At 33.6% G+C, this 20,974-nt stretch overlaps 1 protein-coding gene across 2 annotated transcripts in view; it reads right to left on the bottom strand.

Annotated features, from left to right (window-relative positions):
* Positions 1–1,971: 1,971 nt before the first annotated feature.
* Man1a2 (mannosidase alpha class 1A member 2) overlaps positions 1,972–20,974 on the bottom strand; it is a 152,445-nt gene continuing 133,442 nt past the window's right edge. Inside the window, exons 13-14 of one of the 2 annotated variants that reach the window (XM_027940237.2) lie at positions 7,532–7,644; positions 1,972–3,776 (exon numbers count right to left, since the gene is read on the bottom strand). In XM_027940237.2, coding sequence (XP_027796038.1) covers positions 3,757–3,776; positions 7,532–7,644 — 133 coding nt within the window. In that variant the 3' untranslated portion in view covers positions 1,972–3,756. Of the gene's footprint in view, positions 7,645–20,974 lie in introns of both variants that reach the window. The other variant, XM_071618229.1, reaches the window with a different exon arrangement.

Raw genomic sequence — 20,974 nt, 5'->3', positions numbered from 1 at the left:
GTAGGAATGTAAAAGCAGTCCCTCTGAAGACAGTGTGGTATATATATTTTTTCAAAAAAGTATATATAGTATACCATGTAACTCAAAAACCCAATTTCTAAGCATTTATTTATCTACCTTTATAAATTGTGGGATGGTAACATCTTATAAACTTACTAGAAATCACTGAATTGTGTACTTGCAATAGAAACATTTTATGTAAATCATGCCTCAATAAAACTTTGTACAAAAAGTTATATATGGAGTCTCTTATATCCTTATCCCACAAAAATAACCTGTATTAACTTTGAAGCTTTTGTTTTTGCTGTATCTCTAGCAAAAGTCAATTCTACAAGTTTTAAAATTGCTTGGTTCGTATGCATCATCAATGCACTTACATTCATTAAATTTGAGGTAGAACTGATGGTTTTCTTGGCCTTTCCCTTTGTTTTTTCTTTCTATGTAAGAATGATCATTCTAACCTGCAGCCAACAAAAATAATTAAAAACAACTGAAGTTGTGGACTTCATCTGGGCTAGGCACATGAACTTTCAGTCTAAGAATTCTATATTATCTCTCCTCTACCAGAAAATTGAGACTCAGTGGGGTTAAGAAATTTATCTTAGAAAGTAGAAGACAGATGGTGGAGTGGATCTAGGCAGCAACTTACTCCTTTACAGTCAAAGGACAACTGACTAGAGAGGTGGGTGACAAAATACTGGCCAGCCTGAGACTTGGAGGGACTTATCTTAGAAAGTAGAATAGAGATTACCGGGGGTTGAGAGGAGGGAGGAAAAGGGAATTATTACTCAAAGAGAAGTTCCTGTTTGAAATGATGAAAACATTTTGGAAATAGATACTGGCAATGATTGCACAACACTGTCAATATAATAAATGCGGAATTGTATACTTTAAAGTGGTCAAAATAGTTGATTTCATGTAATATATGTTTCCAATTTAAAAAATTAAGTGAAATTTGTATTAGACCATCCGACAAGTTATGGTACAGGCTCACTCACTTTGAAACCCATTCTTAACATGGAAGTTGTTTGCATGTTGACACTCCTTTGTAACCCAATGAAATTATGTAAATTTGAGGTATCTAGCAGAGAGAGGTCCAGGTTTTCACAGATTATGTTCACTTAAAAGATCCATATTCTTTTATTCTTAACTGGTTCTGCTTTAGGTGTTCCTCAAAATTTAAATCCATAACTGATTTTGGTACATCCACAATGTAATTTCCTAGTCTAAAATTTTGATCAAGTTGAAATTCAGAGTACTAGAAAGAATCAGACCTCAAAAATGTATACCGGTTGCTACTTCAGGTTTTATCAAAACTTTGATGCTTTGTGGATACAGAGTTTGAAATATCCTGTGCTTTGACAGTATTGTTAGACTAAACCACCTTATGCCCCTTATTCTGTATTTGTCCAAGATCTACATTGGCAGAGCTAGATCAGATTTTAATGTGACAGGATAAGGTCCAGTAATAGAGACATTTTTTAAGCTTGGTGATCTCAGAGGCTGGACTAAACAAAGCTTTAGGAACAACACACATAGGAATACTATAAGGCTGCCACATAGGTCTAAAGTTTGTTTTCTTAAAACCTGTTGCATGCCTGTAAGCCCAGAAGCTCAGGAGGCTGAGTAAGGAGGATCGCGAGTTTAAAGCCAGCCTCAGCAAAAGCAAGGTCCTAAGCAACTCAGTGAGACCCTGTCTCTAAATACAAAATACGGCTTGGGGATGTGGCTCAGTGGCCAAGTGTCTGAGTTCAATTCCTGGTATCAAACAAACAAACAAATTACCCTTCCAGAAAGCTCTCTTCATCTTTCTATAATATCAAGGGATGTGAAAACTGGCTGAGCCAAAAGAAATAATCTTGGAATGTGAGATACTAAGGACTGCCAGTTATTATAAAACCTGAAGTTGCTCTTCTTTATACAGGAAGATTGACTGTTACCAGTGGGTAAAAATGAAAGGTAAACAAAGACTTTTCACTTAAAGAACATCTTTATTTGATCTTTAATATACAATATTACCTTTGATTTGTAAAAATCACATTATGGAGGACATGATTGGAAACCAATTCAGGGGCAGCCAGTGGGTTCCAATTTAGGAGGTTATACTTACCCCACTTATTAGTTTAAGGAACAAGTTTATCAGTGAATTTGACAACAGAAAGATTAAAGAATAGCATTTCAATTTTCAAAACCAGTAATTAAAATTTGGGGCATTTCAATTAATCCAGCAAAAACTAATCCCTAAATTTTCTAAAAAAATAATTTTTCCCAAAGAGCTAAGCTTATCTTCATGAAAATTTCTGGTATGCAATTTGCAACAGAATTCTGTAGCATTCAAATAGCTGCAAGATATTTGAAATTGTTTAAAAGCCTGTGCATATTAATATGAATGTATGTGGGTGTATGTGTTTTAGTATCAAATTTACATTCACGCTGAGCTGAAGCAACCTTATAGTAGGATGGACCTGAAAGGGCAGCATATTTATAATGCAGAAGAGAGACATCTCTGTGCTCTTTCAGTCTGAATCATCTTTCCCTCCCCTAGAATTAAAAAAAAAAGTGAAATATTTAATAAACTTTCAGTAAAAAATCTATTATCTGTCAGGATGATTGGTATATTGAACGTATGTGGCTAGTTAATATAATGTTATGTAATTTTGTGAGCAATTTTATGAGTTCTTCAATTGCTGGGCTCAAACCAAGTTTGAAATAGATTAGCTGTTAAGTAGTGGAAGTATAAAGTTGAAGCTGGGGAATGCTTTAATTGAAAAATGATGCATACTGATATTCTGAAATAGTGTTAGTGACTTGGAAAGGTACTGTGGAGAGGTATACAAGGATGGAAGAAAGCACTTCTTTTAGATACATTTTTCTCCATACTCCTCAAACTCAGGCTGTTCTCGAGGTAACAGGAGTAATACCCTTAAATGAGGCACATAACCCATTTTCTGTTGCCTAAAAATTTTCAAAAGATTAGTTTCTGCAGCACCAAGATTAGGAATTCTATCATATTTTTGTTCTGAGTACTCAAGTGGATACATTTCTGCAGCTCCAGCAATCCTGGTCCAAGGGTCAACGAATAGGCGGAACTTCAAAGAAAAGAGTATTTTTATGCCACACATACCTTTTCTACATAGGGAATCTGGACATATGGCATTAAAATAACAAGTGAAGATAATGGTTGATAGCATACTCCCCACCCCATTCCGCCTCTTGAGTATAGTCATATTATCTTGAAACCTGAACAGACTCCAGAAGAGTAAAGACAATGAAAGATACAGCTTTGGGTAACAAAACACAGACAAGTGAACATACACACATCTTTTTGCTTTAAAAATGAATAATATATAGGTCAAAACACATAGAAAAGATACAGACCAAAGGTTAGATGGTCTTACACAAATTAGGCTTGGGATCAGGGCCAGCAACTATGACCCACAGGCCAAATCCAGCCCTCCATCTGTTTCTGTAAGTAATGCTTTATTAGAACACAGCTACCACCATTCATTTACATATTATCTATAGCTGCTTTCACACTTCAACTGCAGCATTAAGTAATAAAAGAGACTTTATGGATTACATAGCCTCGAGTATTTATTATGTGGCCCTTTACAGAAAAGCTTCTCAACTACATATGAATCAAAAAAGAACATCTCCATCATGATCTGAATGAGCTGAAGTAGCAGAAAATCATCTTCATCACAATTCTTGAAACAGATAAGTGGATGAAAATAATTCCGTATCATCTGTGGTTACTTAAAGATTCTGCTGATAATCTGTGAGGCCAAAACAAGTTACAACTGTATGTGTAACTGACAGTATTAAAAATCTTTATAACTGTATTTATGGATATGTGTACATATTTATGTAAAGACTGCCTAAGAAGCTAGCCAATTTCAGAGTAAAGGAACCTAAAGAAAAGTAAGAACTCCAAATAGTATTACTAGGAACCATTACTTGGAACTTAAGAAATATCTTAGTATATTTTTCTTTATATTTAAGAACATGGGTACTACCACTAGTAGGAAGCATACCAGAGCAAAGACAATTTACACCTACAAGTTTTACCCATGAATGAAGTGACAAAACCTTTGAATATAAAATAACCAGCACTTCTATAAAATATTGATTTTAATTATGTAATTATAGTGATATAGCAAAATAAGAATGTTTTTATTTATTTCTAAAGTAAATATTTTAGTCAAAATTGCATCAGAAATCAAATATTTCTTTGATATTTTCCAAGACTTTAGTTATTAGCTACAATTATAGTTGTTAGTATTATATAGTAACACATTGTTTAAAATATATTATAAACCTTTCTTTTCCTCTTTAATTTAAATGAAATATAAAATTAAGGATTTTGTAACATGATTCATATTGGAAAACACTTAAAATGGTATTATCTACTCTCATACAGAAAATGCCACTAGAATCACACAAAATGTTATAATGCTTGGAAGTGCCAGACACAATGCTGGCACATATTCAGTACTCTGTCCCAAGTTCCCACTCATTCTCTCATTTACTCATGCATTCATTCAAATAAACTCAGGCTTAAGGATAAACTGCATTATAATGAGAATGGCAAGCGTAATCTTTTATGAACAAATTTTGAGTTTTGATAAAATACTTTGGCAATGGAGAATGGAGAAGGTGAGAGGTTGATAAGATTTCACATAGTGACACATCTGCTCAAAGACAGGAATGAGTTGGCATTAGACATAACATGTGCAACCCACCAGAAAGTAACAACCCCCTGACTGGGGACTTATTTTTCTGCACTGAGACTCTTTTTGGTTAGGGCCCATTCCCTTGGTTTTAACAACTTCAACTGGTTGAATAGAAAACAATAAAACAAAACAAAAAATCTGGTTTGAACCAAAAAGTGTGATTCTAAGATAAAGAGAGATAAATGTAGAAGGTGTCCAATATCTCTGTTTCTTTTCTTTTTTTATGTACCAACCCATCTAGCTGTTCTGCACAACTGTGCCACAGGCACAAAGTGAGGGGTCAGCTCTTTGAGGAGGCACCTGAAAAGGAACATTTCTGGGATCTTTGCAGGAGGTCTTATAAATGTAATGAGTTCTGAACCTGAGTAATAAAATCTACAAAATGCAAAGGGCAATAAGGACAGAAGAGAGTAAAGAATACTCTTGGAAACTAAGCAAAATATGGGGTAAAGATTGATCTCAGTGGAAGTTATTTACAAAATCTTTAACAAAAACAAAACATGACACTGGCAAGTCATTTGTATCTGACTTTAATTGCCTTTGGTATTCAGAGAAGAAAAAGCACTGTTGTAAGCTCTAGACTTATCATCACAAAGAAGGTAGGGAGTGGTGAAGAAGACCCTTCCATGGTCCCTCTCAAATTCTTTGTAACGGAACTGGCTCTGCTTATACACTTCCTTGCCTTCTCTTAAACTCCAGTCATCCAAGTAATATAGGGCACTTGGGTTAGGGGTTCTGTCTTCTCTGGTGAGGAGTACCTAGGGAGTCAGCATGGTCCCTTTACTCTGCACTCTTCTAGAAAGAAGGGGGAGGGGCAGGGGAGATTGCTGCTATCTGCACACATATGCGGGGTCTTTGCCAACTCAAGATTTTTACTTTTTTTCAGTGACTCATAAGTGGGCTTGTGCTAATTTTAGGAGGAAGGCTAATTTTTTCTGAGAATCAAATACTCCCTTTCTCTTCTAAAATTACGTCATCTACCCTTTGCAAGAACTTTTAAGTTTTCAAATAGTAAAAGATAATAAATTTAACCCTCTTAGAAACTTAATATAACTGGCTCTACATCCTTATTTTCTATGTACACTAAACAATTTTGGAATGGCTATCATTTATGAATCATTGGCTGAACTATGAGGATTGTCTGATGATTGTGGTATAAAATGATCACCCTTAGAAAATGTTTAATTAATTTATTAAATTTTTTCCCAATTTAAATATACTACATGCTAATTAGAGGGTTAAAAAGTCAAGCTACTGAATAAGGAATAAGCTTTCAGAATTCCAAGGTGGACTTCCTGTACAAACTTGTTTCATAAAATATTCAGAGTAAATACTAATAATATTGTTTCCAACTTTTATTAATGTCAGTGGAAAATATATAAAATCAAGAGGAAAAAAGTGTCTTGCACTGTCACAGAAATTCAAGGGACAGAAAATTTATAAGTATTAATATTTACCTTATACTATATAATTCTTGATAAAATTTGTTTCTTCTGCCAATATATAAAGAAATAGTTTTTTTTTTTTAATCAATGCAAAATCTACTAATAGTAAAAGAAAGACCTTTAGATATATCCCAATTTCAGTGTAATATTACTAATTACACTCTTTTCACCAAAAATTATTTTGAAGTTATTCTGATTAACTCTTTGGAGTCTATAAATATTCTTGGAAAAACTAAAAAAAACAAAAATATTTGTGAACAGCTCACTCATTTGATGAAATAATAAATAAAGGGTCCCCTGTCCCCATTCCTGATAGAACATTTAAGGAGTTTCACTGTGTTTTGTTTTTGTTTTTCTAAATTGTAAAAGTAACATAGCAAATTCAGAGCTGCATAATATTAGAGTGAATTTTGTCAAGCCACGTAAAGTTGTAAGCTGACTGACTCTGAGATTAAAGTGAATAAAATTTAGTTGGTAGATGTGTTGGTTTAGAAGAATAATTTCTTACCAACAAAACCAAAAATTTCTCTAAGAACAGGTGTCAAGGCAACACACTGGCACTTCCATCTCTTTTTGTCATGCTACCAACACTAGACTGAACTACATGCACAAAATCCCAAACCCAGGCTCATAAGTAGTGGTTATGATAAATAGCAATTTCAGTGATACCAGATAGAGAAAAAGACTTGAAGAGTATTCTTTGTGAGATCATGCCCCAGGAAAAATTAAATTTAACCAAGAAATTTCAATGAAAACATTGGGATTGAAATGGTTGCCAGTCTGTTCATCCAATGGGGAACTTCAAAATTCAGACAGGGATAGGTACTTCTGTTTCTTTTTTGAGTCTTCTTGCTACTGATGCAGTTACACTGTTCTTTTGTTTTTGTTTATCTTAGTTTATTCCATTATTAAAATGGAGAAAAAGGGATAATCAATGTGTAAATATCTGATTTGAAAGCTGCTCCACTGTGAGAGGAAACAAATTATATAATTGGTTCCAAAAGCCATCTCTAATTCCTGCAAGGTGCTCTATGTCCTTGGCTTGCTCTTGTAATATAGCAGTAATGGGCATTGCTTCTTGTGTGACCATCTCATTAAGAATCAAAGCACATCAGGTCTCTGTCCTACATGTACCAGAACATGTTTTGGTCAGGTATAAAATGGAATAATTTCAAAGTTGATATATCTACAAGTTGAAAAGTCTTGTGGGGAAGTTTCACCCTGTCATGTTGACTTAGAGGTCCAGATTTTCAAAAGCCGCCTCTCCAAGCTAGTTTCTGTAGTGGTCCATGTAAACAAAACACAGGTAAGACTGTTCATTCTGGAGCTGCTTTCATCGAACAGCAGGATTACCTGAAAGTGTGATGTTGGCTAAATGTAACACAGGCAGAGGGTGAGCTTCTGTGTTAAACACCCAGTGGTCTAAAGGTAAAAGGTCATCACCAGAAAAGAGCAGATACAAATATCTGAAAATAAAAGGGGGAGAAATGAGCTTCAATTAGAATTCAGCCAGAAGACCAAGTGAACTCAGTCACAACAGCAGAAAGAACCAATAACTTATTTTGAGAATCTTTGATGAAAAACACATTATAGAAATAAACCTCAGTTACACAGATGATATAAAACACAAAAAGAATGTGCTTCAAATTAGAGCATAAGAAAATCCAGTAAGATGTACAACTAGATCTGCTGAAATAATGGGTTTTAAGGAAAATTCCACATATCTGTCTGTAGCACATAAAACAAATTCATAATTTTTCAAAGACATTCTTTTAAAAATCACACATAATACCAATCATGTTTTGACAGCTTACAGAGCTCACGGAGACAGAAATTAGTTCACACTTAGTAATGAACACTGAGAGAAATAATTATAGTGTTTGGATACAGAAAGGACTTATACTACTCCTAATATGTTAATGTTGTAGTTTTCACAGTTCTTGGTACTGCAAGCTGTTAAGTTTCATACACATTTTGGATTTGCAGGAGGTTTAATAATTGCCCTTAATGGATGAGAGCACTATGCACATGAAGACAAGGGTCTTGACTTCTCCATGGAACTGCAAGCCACAGTAGTCACTTAAAAATTAAAAATGAGTCAACAAAAACAATGATCCTTATCTATAATAACAGAAAAAATCCTCTATGAATCCTAATTTGGGGGGTAGATCATGTCATCAAAGTGTCAGGCTGGGGGTGTGGTTCAGTGGCAGAGCACTTATTTAACATGTGTAAGGCCTCGGTTGAATCCCAGCACCTGATAAAAACCAAACCATACCAAACCAAACCAAAACCAAAACCAAAAACACTATAAAGTCAGAAAATCTGAATTCTAACTCTTGATCTTAGCAGTAACTAGCTAGGTCTTACAAAGTTTCAGTAAAGAATTTCTTTATTTTTAAAATAGGCATATCAGTATCTTCTTGGATTATGGTTACAGTTCTGGATAAGAGTAAAAACACAACACTGAGGTAAACAAGAACAGCGCATAAACTTTATAACTGATAAAGCTGGAATGAAGAGTTAACTGTGCTTCCTATCTCCCTCTTCAACCCTGGATCACTAGACCTGCTTGAGAGATTTGCTGACCAGGTTGGAGGTAGAGAAGTTGGAACTAAGAGATTTGGTTGGACACAGCAAAAGACTCTACATGTTCTGCTTACTCTACAGAGACCAGAGGGCCAAGCTTTTAGTGTTCTTGGTGTGGCACCCATTCCTTTTGATCAGATTGGTGCTAAAAAATGTCAGGTGCTTTTTTTAAATGTTTTTTTTTATTGGTGCATTATAATTATGCATAACAATGGGATGGGTTATGACATATTCATATATGCACATAATTTGATCACTCTTCTTCCCATGTCCTCCCTCCCTTTCTATATCCTTCATCTACTCTTGGGTCTCCTTTCCATTTTTGAGACAACTTTTTTATTCTTTTTTTTTTTTTTCTTCTTTCCTTTCTCTCTAGTTTCCACATGAAAGAGAAAACATTTGACTCTTGACTTTCTGAGACTGGCATGATGATGTTTTCCAGTTCCATTCATTTACCAGCAAATGACAATTTCATTCTTCTTTAGGGCTGAGTTTGCACTGTGTACACATACCACATTTGTTTTACCTATTCATCTGTTGATAGACATGTAGGCTGGTTCTACATCTTGGCTATTTTGTACTGCGTTTCTGTACATATTGATATTTATTTATCACTACAGTATGCTGATTTGGAATGGGATAGCTGGGTTGCATGGCTTCTCTTAATCTTATTGTAAAATCCAACAAGCAATACTCTTAAAACCCAATTTTCAATTGGACTGCTTGTTATATTACAGGTGAAATTTGAGATTTTCCATGTATTCTTAATGCAAGTCTTTTATCAGATATAAGATTTGCAAAGATTTCCTCAGTGTGTGGCTTGTGTTTTCATTCTCTTAGTAATATCTTTCAAAGAGTAGACAATTTAAATTTTAAATCTAACCACTAATTTTTTTTTATGGACTTCCTCCTATGTTTTCTTCTAAGTTGTACATATTTAGGCTTTAAATTTAGGACTGTGACCCACTGTGAGTTGATTTTTATATATATAAATACAGAAATCCAGTTGTTCCTGCACCTTTTGTAGCCAAGTCTTTCCTTTTTCATTGCATTACCTTTGTGCTTTGGTCAAACATCAGATGACCATAGGTATGGTATTCCTGAACCCACAATCGTGAACTCAATATTCTGTTCCCCTGATGTGTCACACTATTTTGATTATCACAGCTGAATAATAAGTCTTGAAATTAGGTAGCATTAGGCTTTTAACTTTGTTCTTTTTATAATTTGTTTTGGTTATCCTAGGTCCTCTGCATTTCCATAAGAAGTTTAAAAACAGCTTGTCAATTTCTATTAAAAAAAAAGACTGTTGGAATTTTGAATAGAATTGCAGAATCTAAAATTAATTTGAGGAGAATTAACAACATCAACCCTTCAGAACCATGAATATTCTTTTAGGTCTTCTTTATATCTCTTAGCAATAATTTCCAGTATGTACGTCTCACACATGTTTTATTAAGATTTACTCCTAGGGTAATGAAGTCCACCTCATTCCACCATCTTTCCTACCCCCATGTCCCAAATATCCCATTATCTTTATGCTATTATAAATGATATTCCTTCTTAGTTTCAATTTCTGATTGTTCATTGTTGGTATACACAATTCATTTGAATATACTGATCTCCTATCTGCAACCTTGCTAAATTCACTTAATCTAGTAATTTTGGGGATAAATTTCATAGGATTGTCTGCATGGATTACCATATTCCCAATGAAAAAAAAGATAGTTTCACTTTTTCCTTTCTAGTCTGGATGTCTTTCTTTTTCAGATTGGTCCACACTGCACTGGCTACAACCTCCTATACAATACTAGGCAGAAGTGAAGAGATATCCTTGTATTGTTCCTGATCTTAGGGAGAATGGAACACATTCAGTTTTTCAGAATGATGCTAGCTGTAGGTTTTCATATATGTCCTTTATCAGACTGACAAGGTTTCCTTCTATTCCCTATTAGCTCAGAAAGTTTATCAGAAGTAGATATTGAATTTTGTTAAAGGATTTTTCTGCATCTATTGAAGGGGGTCATATGGTTTTTCTTTTTTAGCTCATTCCTTGATTTTCAAATGTTAACCCTCCATAGCTAGGATAAACTTACTCTGTCATGATGTATTCTCTATTTAACATGCCGTTAAATCTGACTTGTCAAAATCTTGTTTACATCTTTTGTATCTATATTCATAAGAAATACTGATTTTTGCTTCCAACGAGAACTCTACCATCATTAAAAAATATTTCTCCTCTATTATTTTATTTTTATCAACTTTGTTTCTTGTGTTAAGATTTGATGCATTTTTTTAAAATGATGAAGTATAAAGGCTGGGCTACATTCTCTGTGAGGGGAAATCATTCTCCAAAGGTAAAAGTAGCTGAGTTACTTGAAAACAGTTTGATCCTTTCAGGTCTTACTTTTTCCTTATTTGTTATATAAATCTAATATATCCCAATCTCTTTTTAATTACTGAATATATACTTGGAAAAGTGATTTAAATGATGATTTTCTAAGAATAATGTGAAAAATACAAATAATTTATATTTTCTCTAGTACTCATTGCTATTTGCTGCCAAGGATTTTTCAAACTCAGGTAGTTCTAGTTCATGTGGGCACCTTCTGGTTTTTTATTGTGTATTTCATTGGGTAATCAGATAAGCTTCCTTGTTGCTTTTGTTGTTGTTATTGTCATTATATGATACATTTTTGTTTCTTCAGCACTCTCAATCAATCCTAGGTGACAAATAGTTTTGTTTTTACCAAATTCGTAAGCTGCCACAATATAAAGATCTTCTGTAAAACTACTCCAAGCCCTTCAATTTCTTTTACTAGAGGAGATTTACAAAATTTCACCATTATTACCCTGCTGTCATTCTTATATATGCTCCTTTTCATCTAACTTGTTCCCGCCCCCCTCTGGTTGCTTTTAAGATTTTTCTTTATCACTCATTTTGAATAATTGATATAATGAACCTTGGTGGGGTTTTCTGCATGTTTCTTATGCTTGGGGTTTGTTAAGCTTCTTGGATCTGAAGGTATGTAGATTATCTGAAGGTATGTAGATTATTATTATATTATGAGTTTTGAAAAAGTTTGGCCATTATTTCTTCAAATATTTTTGGTCTATCATCTTTGTCCTTCCCTTTGAAAACTCCAGTATCATATATTTTAAACCACTTCAAGATGTCACATAGCTTACTAACATTCTTTTCATTTTTATAAGTTTCTTTTGTTTTTCTCTTGTTTCCTTTTAGGCAGTTTCTACTCGCATATTTTTTAAGTTCACTAATTTTTACTTCTGAAATGTCTAATGTGCTATTAATCATATCCAATGTATTTTCAACTCAGACATTGTAGTTTTTGATTCAAGAAGTTTGATTTTTTTTTATGTCTTCTATGTCTTAACTTTCTGAATATATGAAACGTAATTATAACCATTATAATATCAATGCCAATTTCAACATCTGTATCAGTTCTAAGTTTCTATTGTGTCTTCTCATTATTGGCCATATCTTCCAGCCTCTGCATAAATGGAAAACTTTCTGGCTGAATGATACACATTGTTGATTTTCCTTTGTTAGGTGCTAGATATTTTATATTCCTATAAATTTTTTTATGTTTTGTTATGGGATGTTATTGGGTTATTTGGAAAACAGTTTGATACTTTTAGGTGTTGCTTTCATTATTGTGTAGATCCAAAGCACCATTACTTCCCACTACTGAGGTAGAACCATCCCACTTTAGTAATACTTGAATTGATTTTCCCTTTTCTGTTTTCAGATAATTCTTCCCTCACCTCAGGGAGGTTCCTTAGTGTTGAGGGGCACTCTGCTGAATATTCAAGGGTGTTCCCTTGAGTTCTTTAAGCCACTTTCACCCCTCTGGTACTGTCCTCCTAAGGGAAGTGGCCGTGCTCTACCTCAAGTTGTCCTCCCTGCCTCCCAACCAAGTCCTGGAAACTCTATGGAGACAGTTATTTGGGCCATAGGGCTCACCTTCTTTGTTTTCCTTCTCTCAGGGATCCCTATCTTTCATTGTCTCCGTGCAGTGTTTTGAAACCCACTACTTCATATATATAGTTTTTCTGTTGACTTCAGGTGGAAGAGTGCAATCTGGTTGCATCTTTGGAGTTAGCAGAAGTCCTGCTTATGCACTTCAGGAGACTTTACCAAATAATTTGCTGAATGTAATTGTCTCATGGACTCCCTGTCCTCATTTCTATTATTAACCCCCTCAAAACAGAGTCAGTCCACCAAGAACATTTTCTTAGAAACCCTTTCTGACTCTTCATGATCAGTTCACTGAAGTCATCATTATATGACTTCTAGAATTTTGTTAAAATGGACATTAAATTCATCAACATTTTCTTCAATCCAACTATATTCACTTGTTAAAAACAAATTATTAGCTAGGGATGCCTATAATCCAGAAGACTAGGGAGGTTGAGGCAGGATGGTAAATTTGAGGCCAGCCTTGGGTATTTAATGAGACCTTCAGCAGCTTAGCAATAACCTATCTCAAAAATAAAAAAAATTAAAAACAATTGGGGATGTAGCTCAGTGTTATAGCAGTCCTGGGTTCAATTCTCAGTACCACCAAAAAAGAAAAAAAAAAATGCTTTCCTTCCTTTGGGTCTCTAAGTTTCATTTTCACCCTATTTGTTTACCAGGAATATAATCTGTTATATTAAATTACTGCACACCTTGTAATAAGTTATACATGAAGGTACAACCACAAGTGTGATTTGGTAGTCAATATTTTAGGAATGATAGAAAAAGCAGAACAGAAGAGAGAGAATTTTAGAGAAGGAAAAAAGTAGAATTGAAGGGGCTAGGAGACGAGGCTGGAGTTATAGTGTGGGCATTTTGCATTTTATCTTATGATTCCCTTTTCAGCATGTCATTGCTTCCCTGGTGTTTTTTCACTGTGGTAACAACACATAACATTTTTAAGTGCACACTTCAACAGTATATAATCCATACTTTTCTGAGACATACCTCTAAAACTTTTAAATCTAAAAACTGTAATTCTATACCCTTTAATATCTTTCCTTTTTGCCTTTCCTAAGTCACTAGTAACTGTTTCTATCACTTTGACTACTTTAGATACCTTATATAAGTAGAATCATATAGTATTTATCCTTTTGTGACTAATATTTCATTTGGCATAATGTCCTCAAAGTTCATCCATGTTAATTCCCTGGTTTTGATTCTAAAATCCTATTTCGCGTTACTTTCAGTGAATGTACTTTGGTGCACTCTAGTTTTCTTAGTATGTTTTTAAAGATACTTTCTCCAGCTGGATCTTTCTTTTCACAAAGTGACTTTCCATTTTACTTTGCCTAATAATATCTCATGTATCATTTAAAATCATTTCAGTCTTTTTTCATAACCACTCTAGCTTTTTAGTTATGACATTCTGCATTAAAAGCACCAGATGAAAACCATTTAGAATTTTCTTTATTAGCCAACTATTTGATAATCACTTTGTTAACAATAGAAGATTAGATGAAATTTAGTTATTTTAAGGGAAAACATAATTACAAAGAAAAAATTAAGTACAAGATATTTAAATATAGTCAAATGGTCAAGAAACAAACCATTTTTTCCCCTGATTTCTTTCAAAAACATGTGAGTAAACAAACAAAATATATATGCACAAAAAACAGACTACTACTTATCAACAGAAAAAATGAATTACTAATAAATGTAACATGGATTACTCTGAAAATATTATCCCCAAATGATTCAAACTACATGAAATTTTATAAGAGATAACTTACACTGTATATGGAAATCTTCCATACGTAGTCACATTTCACTTGTGTTTTGAGAAATGCACTTACATGATTTTTTTGTTGTGTGAACATTAAGAGTGTACTGAACATAAACTAAGATATCCACAATGCAGCCAGGTGATATAATCTTAAGGAACCACTGTTGGACACGTGTTCAAATGTTGACGAAAATGTGATCATACAGCACACAACTAACTTAACTGAGGTGGCAGTTCTCCAGGCTTATGTGTATGTCAAAATACAATGACGTATACACTTAAAATACTTCAATAAATCTGATTTTAAAACCTTTAAAAAAAAAAGACTAATGGACAAAAATGGAAAAGCAAAATAACCTTGTTGTATTACAATTTAGGTTGTAGCTCCCTCTACTGTAGCGAAAGAAACTGGCAAGGATATTTCAAAGCATTTTTGAAACTGAAAAAATGCTTATAATGAAATGACAGACATAAAACCCATTGGGTTTGTATGTGTGTGCCCACCCCAGTGCCAAATATTTGGATTGTACTATGTCAGGTCCTAAGAGGTATTAAACCTACAGTGATAGAGAGGAAATATGAGTAGTTCTGTTCCTCCAGCATATCTATTCAAAGAGACCAGACCACGTGAATATAGCAGTTATGCAAAATTTGCCTACCTTTCTGGTGTGCTAGCTTCTGTATCCATAGAGTTAATCTCTTAATCCCTAATTGCATCCATAAATGTTTTACAACAGAGCCACAGATGCTAATGGTTCTCAAGGAGTGATTCTCCCAGATTAGAAGCAATAGCATCACTTAGGAACTTGTTAGAAATGCTACTTCTCAAGCCCCATCCTAGACTCATTAATAAGAAACTCTGTCAATGGAGCCCAGCAATCCATGGTTTAAGAATCTTTCCAGGTGATTCTGACATATACTCAAATCTGAAAACAACTTTTCAAGTCACCAATTTTGTGTAACTTCTAACAAAAACTATTAATTTGTACCATTTCTGCTTTTTCTTCATGTAGACATCTGAACCTTCAGCTGTACAGCCCTGACTCCTCCAGTTTTCACACCTTGCCCTTTCTTCTTGCTTTGTCAATTCCTTAGTCCATTATTACCACCGATTGGCACTAAATGAATTCTGAAACCCTAAGACTCTATCAGGAAATTACATAGTTCTATTATTTTCTTATTCCCACTCTTACTTTTGTAAGATCTTATAAAACTGCCATTTATTCAGATGTCTCTCTTGGAATCAAATGACTCAATCCTTTATTTGACAAATTATTTAATATTGAAACATGTATTATATGTGTAGCACCACTGTGGATGACATATGATAGAGTAACCAATCTTTACAAAATCTTGTAAATTGTACTCTAGTTGTGGAATGTTTAAGAAAATTATATGGCATGTTAGAAGATAGGTGCAATGAAGCAAAGTGGGGAAAAAGATAGGGACTAAAGGAGAAATTTAAATTTTACATAGGATGATAAAGAATGCCTTAAAAATACAATTGAAAATGACAAACTACACCATTAAAAACTACTACTTAAGAGTAGCCAGAATGGAGAGGCAAATAGCCTTTTTTCCCTTGCATAACAGAGCTGATTTGACAAATCCAACACTTATTTACTGAGTGCCATGTGCTAAGTGCTGAGAAGATCAGGAGTTAAAATGAAAACACTGTTGTTTTGAAGCACACAATGTGCTAGTAGAGACAAAACAGGCAAACCTATATCAGGTGATGATAGTGCTAAGAAGAGAAATAAAGCAGGGCAAAGGGAGACAATGATGGCAAGCACAGATAACATACATAGGGTGTATTTTTACAGGCAGACTCTCAAAACATATAGCAATTATATGTTAGGAAGAGTGTGCGTGAGACTTAGATTGTGAGTTCCTTGATGTCAGGATATTCCTGATATACTCAGGACACATCCCCAGCACATGATATACAAGCTGGCACTTATTAGGCACTAAACAATAAGCATGTGTTGGGTGAACTGCTCCATATATTACACTGTATCTTTTCTATATTTTGGTGATCATTAATTTAGTAGATAAAGAAACAGATCTACTTAAAGACCAAAGAGATAGAATAAAGGATCCACTTCTAAGGATGGTTTAAAGGGTGATTAAATGCTAAAATTTTATCACACTAATCCTAAGAATAACATTTTACCTATAGAAAAAAAGACCTGAGTAATTTATTCTGTCATTTGAATCGTGAGTGAGTTTAAGTCACTTGAGATTTTAAAAACTTTAATACTGACTTTAAAAAAATTCTGACTTTTTTTTTTTTAAGCTAACTATTCAAACCTTACCTCATGTTATCAGGTACCACACCTAAGTATTTTGAGTACTTCTCAGTGTACCCTCTTGATTCTAGCCATTTTAAATTAATTTTCTAAACACCATTTTCTCCCCATGAACTTCCAGAGCTGTCTATGTGTAACAAGTTTTGTGAATAGTTACCACTCTTGGTTAATTCTATTTAATTAAAGTTACCATAATTCAAATGCATATGCCTTTTGAAACAGACATTTATTTCTAGAAATCTAATCAGTATTTATATTCACACAGGAAGCAGCATAGACAGAGATAGACAGGCATTCCTGCAATATCGTTTATAACAGCAAACATCTAGAACCAACTTATATATTTAATAACAGGGTACTAATTATAAGTATAAATTATGATACATTCCTCAGTGGATTTATATGTGATAATGTGGAAATTTTCTCTAGGTATAAATTAAGATGAAAAATACAAGTGTTAGAACAATAGGTGTATATAATCCTATCTATGGCAAAAAAATAAAAGGTCATTAAGAGGACATACGAACACATACTTTTATGTTTGTATATACCCAGAAAACTTCCAAAAAATACATCAAGAACTGGTTTAATAATTATCTTTAGGAAATGAGATTTCTTTACCAGAGGGGACAGATGTTTATACAATTTGCCTTAAAATGATAAGTTCTGAAGATGTGACTGAAAAGGGAAAAATGGCATTAAATCTTAATTATTCAATATAAGAGCAAAAAATATTAACATCAATGAAATGAAATACACCTTTCTACATTTATCTTTCTTAATTGGGAGAATATACCTATAGGATAAGTGGTAGGAGTTGATCCACAGGAGCAAAATTAATGTACACTCAATATTTCAATAGGTTCTTTTCCAACAATTTCACTCCCATACTAAACAACACACTCTCAACTCTATTTTTCCAACACCAGAACACGGGTGTTTTTCAAATTTTAAGTCTTCTGACAGTAAAACATGGTATCTGATTATTAGGTTTCCTCCATCTCTTCCATTCTCTCCCTGTTCTAAGTAATCCACTGTTTATCCAGTGTTTGTCTTTTGTTTTTGATGCCAGGAATTGAACTCAGAGGCATTTAGCCACTGAACCACATCCCAACCCCTTTTAAAGTTTTACTTTGCTTAAAGCCTCACTAAGTTGCTGAGACTGGCTTTGAACTTGTGATCCTCCTGCCTGAGCCTCTGGAGCTGCTAGAATTACAGGTGTGTGCCACCACATCCGGCTCTTTACTTTATTTAATGTTCTTTTCTTGTTGTAGAAGTTTTCTACTTTTATGCAATTAAAATTTTATCTTTTCTTCTATGGTTTCTTGATTTTTATATCATGTCATGTTAATCCCCAGCACTGGGGGAGGGGGGAATCCATTTTTTTTCATGATTTTCTTTCCTTTTTTATATTTAAAGCTTTGTTCTATATAAAATGAGTTTGATGTTTATCAGGGATCCAGCTTTATTATATTTTTATAAGTAGACAATAAATTCATTTATTTAAAATATAAAGCAAAACCAAAAAGCATTCTTTGAAAAAGCCAATTAAGCCAACCCACAGTTCACATTTTTTATTATTAGAACACATTATGATCTTCAGTTCACATCTTTATATTCTGAAATCCTAGAAACATTTTCACCTATGTATTTTACATATATGTGTGTATGCATGTATGTGTGTGTATATATACATGCACTTAATATCCTATCTGCTACTGTGAAAAGCCTTATAAACAACTGCTATTGTCTCCATAGTAACATCTACTGCGGATGTAACAATTTATTTAACCATTCAACTGTTACTGAACATGTAATAACTCTTATTTTTGTAACAGCAGTAAATGTCTTGTACATAAATCCTTTTCTATAGCTGATCATAGTGTCATACCACATAACAATATTTTGGTCAACAATGGATCACATATATAACAGTACTCCCATAATACTATAATAGAGCTGAAAAATTCCGACTGCCTAGTGAGATAGTCATAGTATAATGTATTACTCATATTTGTGGTGATGTTGGTGTAAAAAACCTACTGTACTTTCAGCTATATAAAAATACAGCACATACAATTACGTACAGTACATAACATTTGATAATAAGTGACTACATTACTGGTTTATGTATTAACTATATTCCTCCTACATAGAAAGATAACTATAAAACAGCCTCAGGCAGCTCCTTCAGGGGGATTCCAGAGGAAAGTACTATTATCATAGAAGATGACAGTTCCATGTGCATTGCTGTCCCTGAAGACCTGCCAGTGGGACAGTGGATGACAATACTGACCTGGGTAGGCCCAGGCTATTGTATGCTTGTTTCCTAGTTTTTTACAAAACAGTTTTTGAAATAAAATAAAATAAAATAAAAATTTTAAAATAGAAAAAATGTGGTATACAATGGAAAAGCTTACATGATAAGAACAGTAAAAAGTCCCAATACTTTGTACAGCTATACAATGTGTGCTTTAAGCTAAATATTATCACAAAATAGTAAAAATGTTTTGAAAAATTAAACTTAGAAAGTAAAAATTGTTACAGTAATCTCAGGCTAATTTACTATTGAAGAGAGAAAAATATTTTTAATAAATTATGGCTATCCCATATTGCCTAGATGTGTAGTAGGCTATACAACCTAGGTTTATGTAAGTACATTTTATGATATTTGCACAACAATGTATTTCTCAGAACATATTCCTGTCACTAGCAGTGAAAGACTGCATTTAAGATGTTTGACATACTCTTACATAACTTTCCAGAACTTTGCCATTATATTCAAAGTTTCAATTTTTAAGAGAGAGAGGAAAAAACTATACAAGCAAGACCTACAGATATACAGACATACTTTCTGGCACAGAGACTACAGTGTTGGAGAAAGCAGACAAGCTGTGGTGGTAAACTTGGTCTTATGCTACCTCTCTTTAATAATAAATTTAATGAAAAGACTTGACTTCTGATTTCTACTCTTAGTCATTTAATGCCTGATATATATGAACTCAAAAAAAGTGGTTGAAATGAATCCTTAACATATATAATTTTTTTTCTGTCAGAACTTCAAATAAATATACAACAACTGTGCTAAGAGTCAATAAAAACCTAATTACATGAAAGATTTAGATGAATAGAAGTCGGGTACTGAGAAACAGATATAAAATAACACATTCTCAAATTTTGTTGTGTTTCGTTTTATACCAGAGATTTAACCTTAAGGGTGATTAACATTAAGCCACATCCTTTTATTTGTTCTTTTGAGACAGGGTCTCCCTAAGTTGCTTAGGGTCTTGCTAAATTGCTGAGGCTGGTTTTGAACTTGTGATCCTCTTGCCTCTGACTCTGGAGCTGCTGGGATTACAGGCATGCATGCCTAGCTTCTTTCAAAGTTTTATTTAAGAGGAATTGATTAATGCTAGTAAGTGATACACATCCACATAAATAAAACTATTGAGAATCCAAATAGAATATACTCAGTAGACAGTCACAGACTGCTGCTTACAGAAATATTCCCAGGAATCTTGGTTCCTTGGCATCTTTTAGCTTAAAGGGTTTTTGAATAACTGCTATTTCAATAAGACCAGTGAACTAACAATTCCTGGAGTAATGAAAACCATTGCCAAAGAACATATTTCTTTTTATTGCAACTGGAGAAATTTGGTAGAGTGATAGCATTTACCTATTTTTAGAAAACAATCAAGATTCAATAAATATCTTCAAGCATTTTCATGTTAATAGAGACTATTCAAAGGTCTTCCTTTCTTGTATAATTCTTCCCCTTACATAAAAATCAGGCTGTTGTATATTCATTATACTAACAATTCACCTAAAATATTCACTAATTAACTAAATCTCCTCTCAAAATATTTAGATATAAATATTTTATAAATTTAATATTCAAGAAATCTCTCAAGTCTTTAGCAAAGTAAGGCTTAAGGTTTCCACCTTCTCCTATGGTGGTTTACAGAGTTTTCTATCTGGGATTTTGAGTATACGTCAAAAATTATCTCCCCCCCACCCTCCATTATTCCTTTTATGTGTATCTTTATGAAAACCCTCTTTGGGAAATGGTTGACTATGGCTTTATATCATTTGGTACCATCAAAACTTCATGATTATTCCTAAAATTTAATTAG

This window comes from Marmota flaviventris, chromosome 10 (assembly GCF_047511675.1).
Source record: "Marmota flaviventris isolate mMarFla1 chromosome 10, mMarFla1.hap1, whole genome shotgun sequence".
NCBI classification, from domain to species: domain Eukaryota; kingdom Metazoa; phylum Chordata; class Mammalia; order Rodentia; family Sciuridae; genus Marmota; species Marmota flaviventris.
Note: the sequence above shows the minus strand (reverse complement) of the source record. Positions and strands in the feature narration are given on the sequence as shown.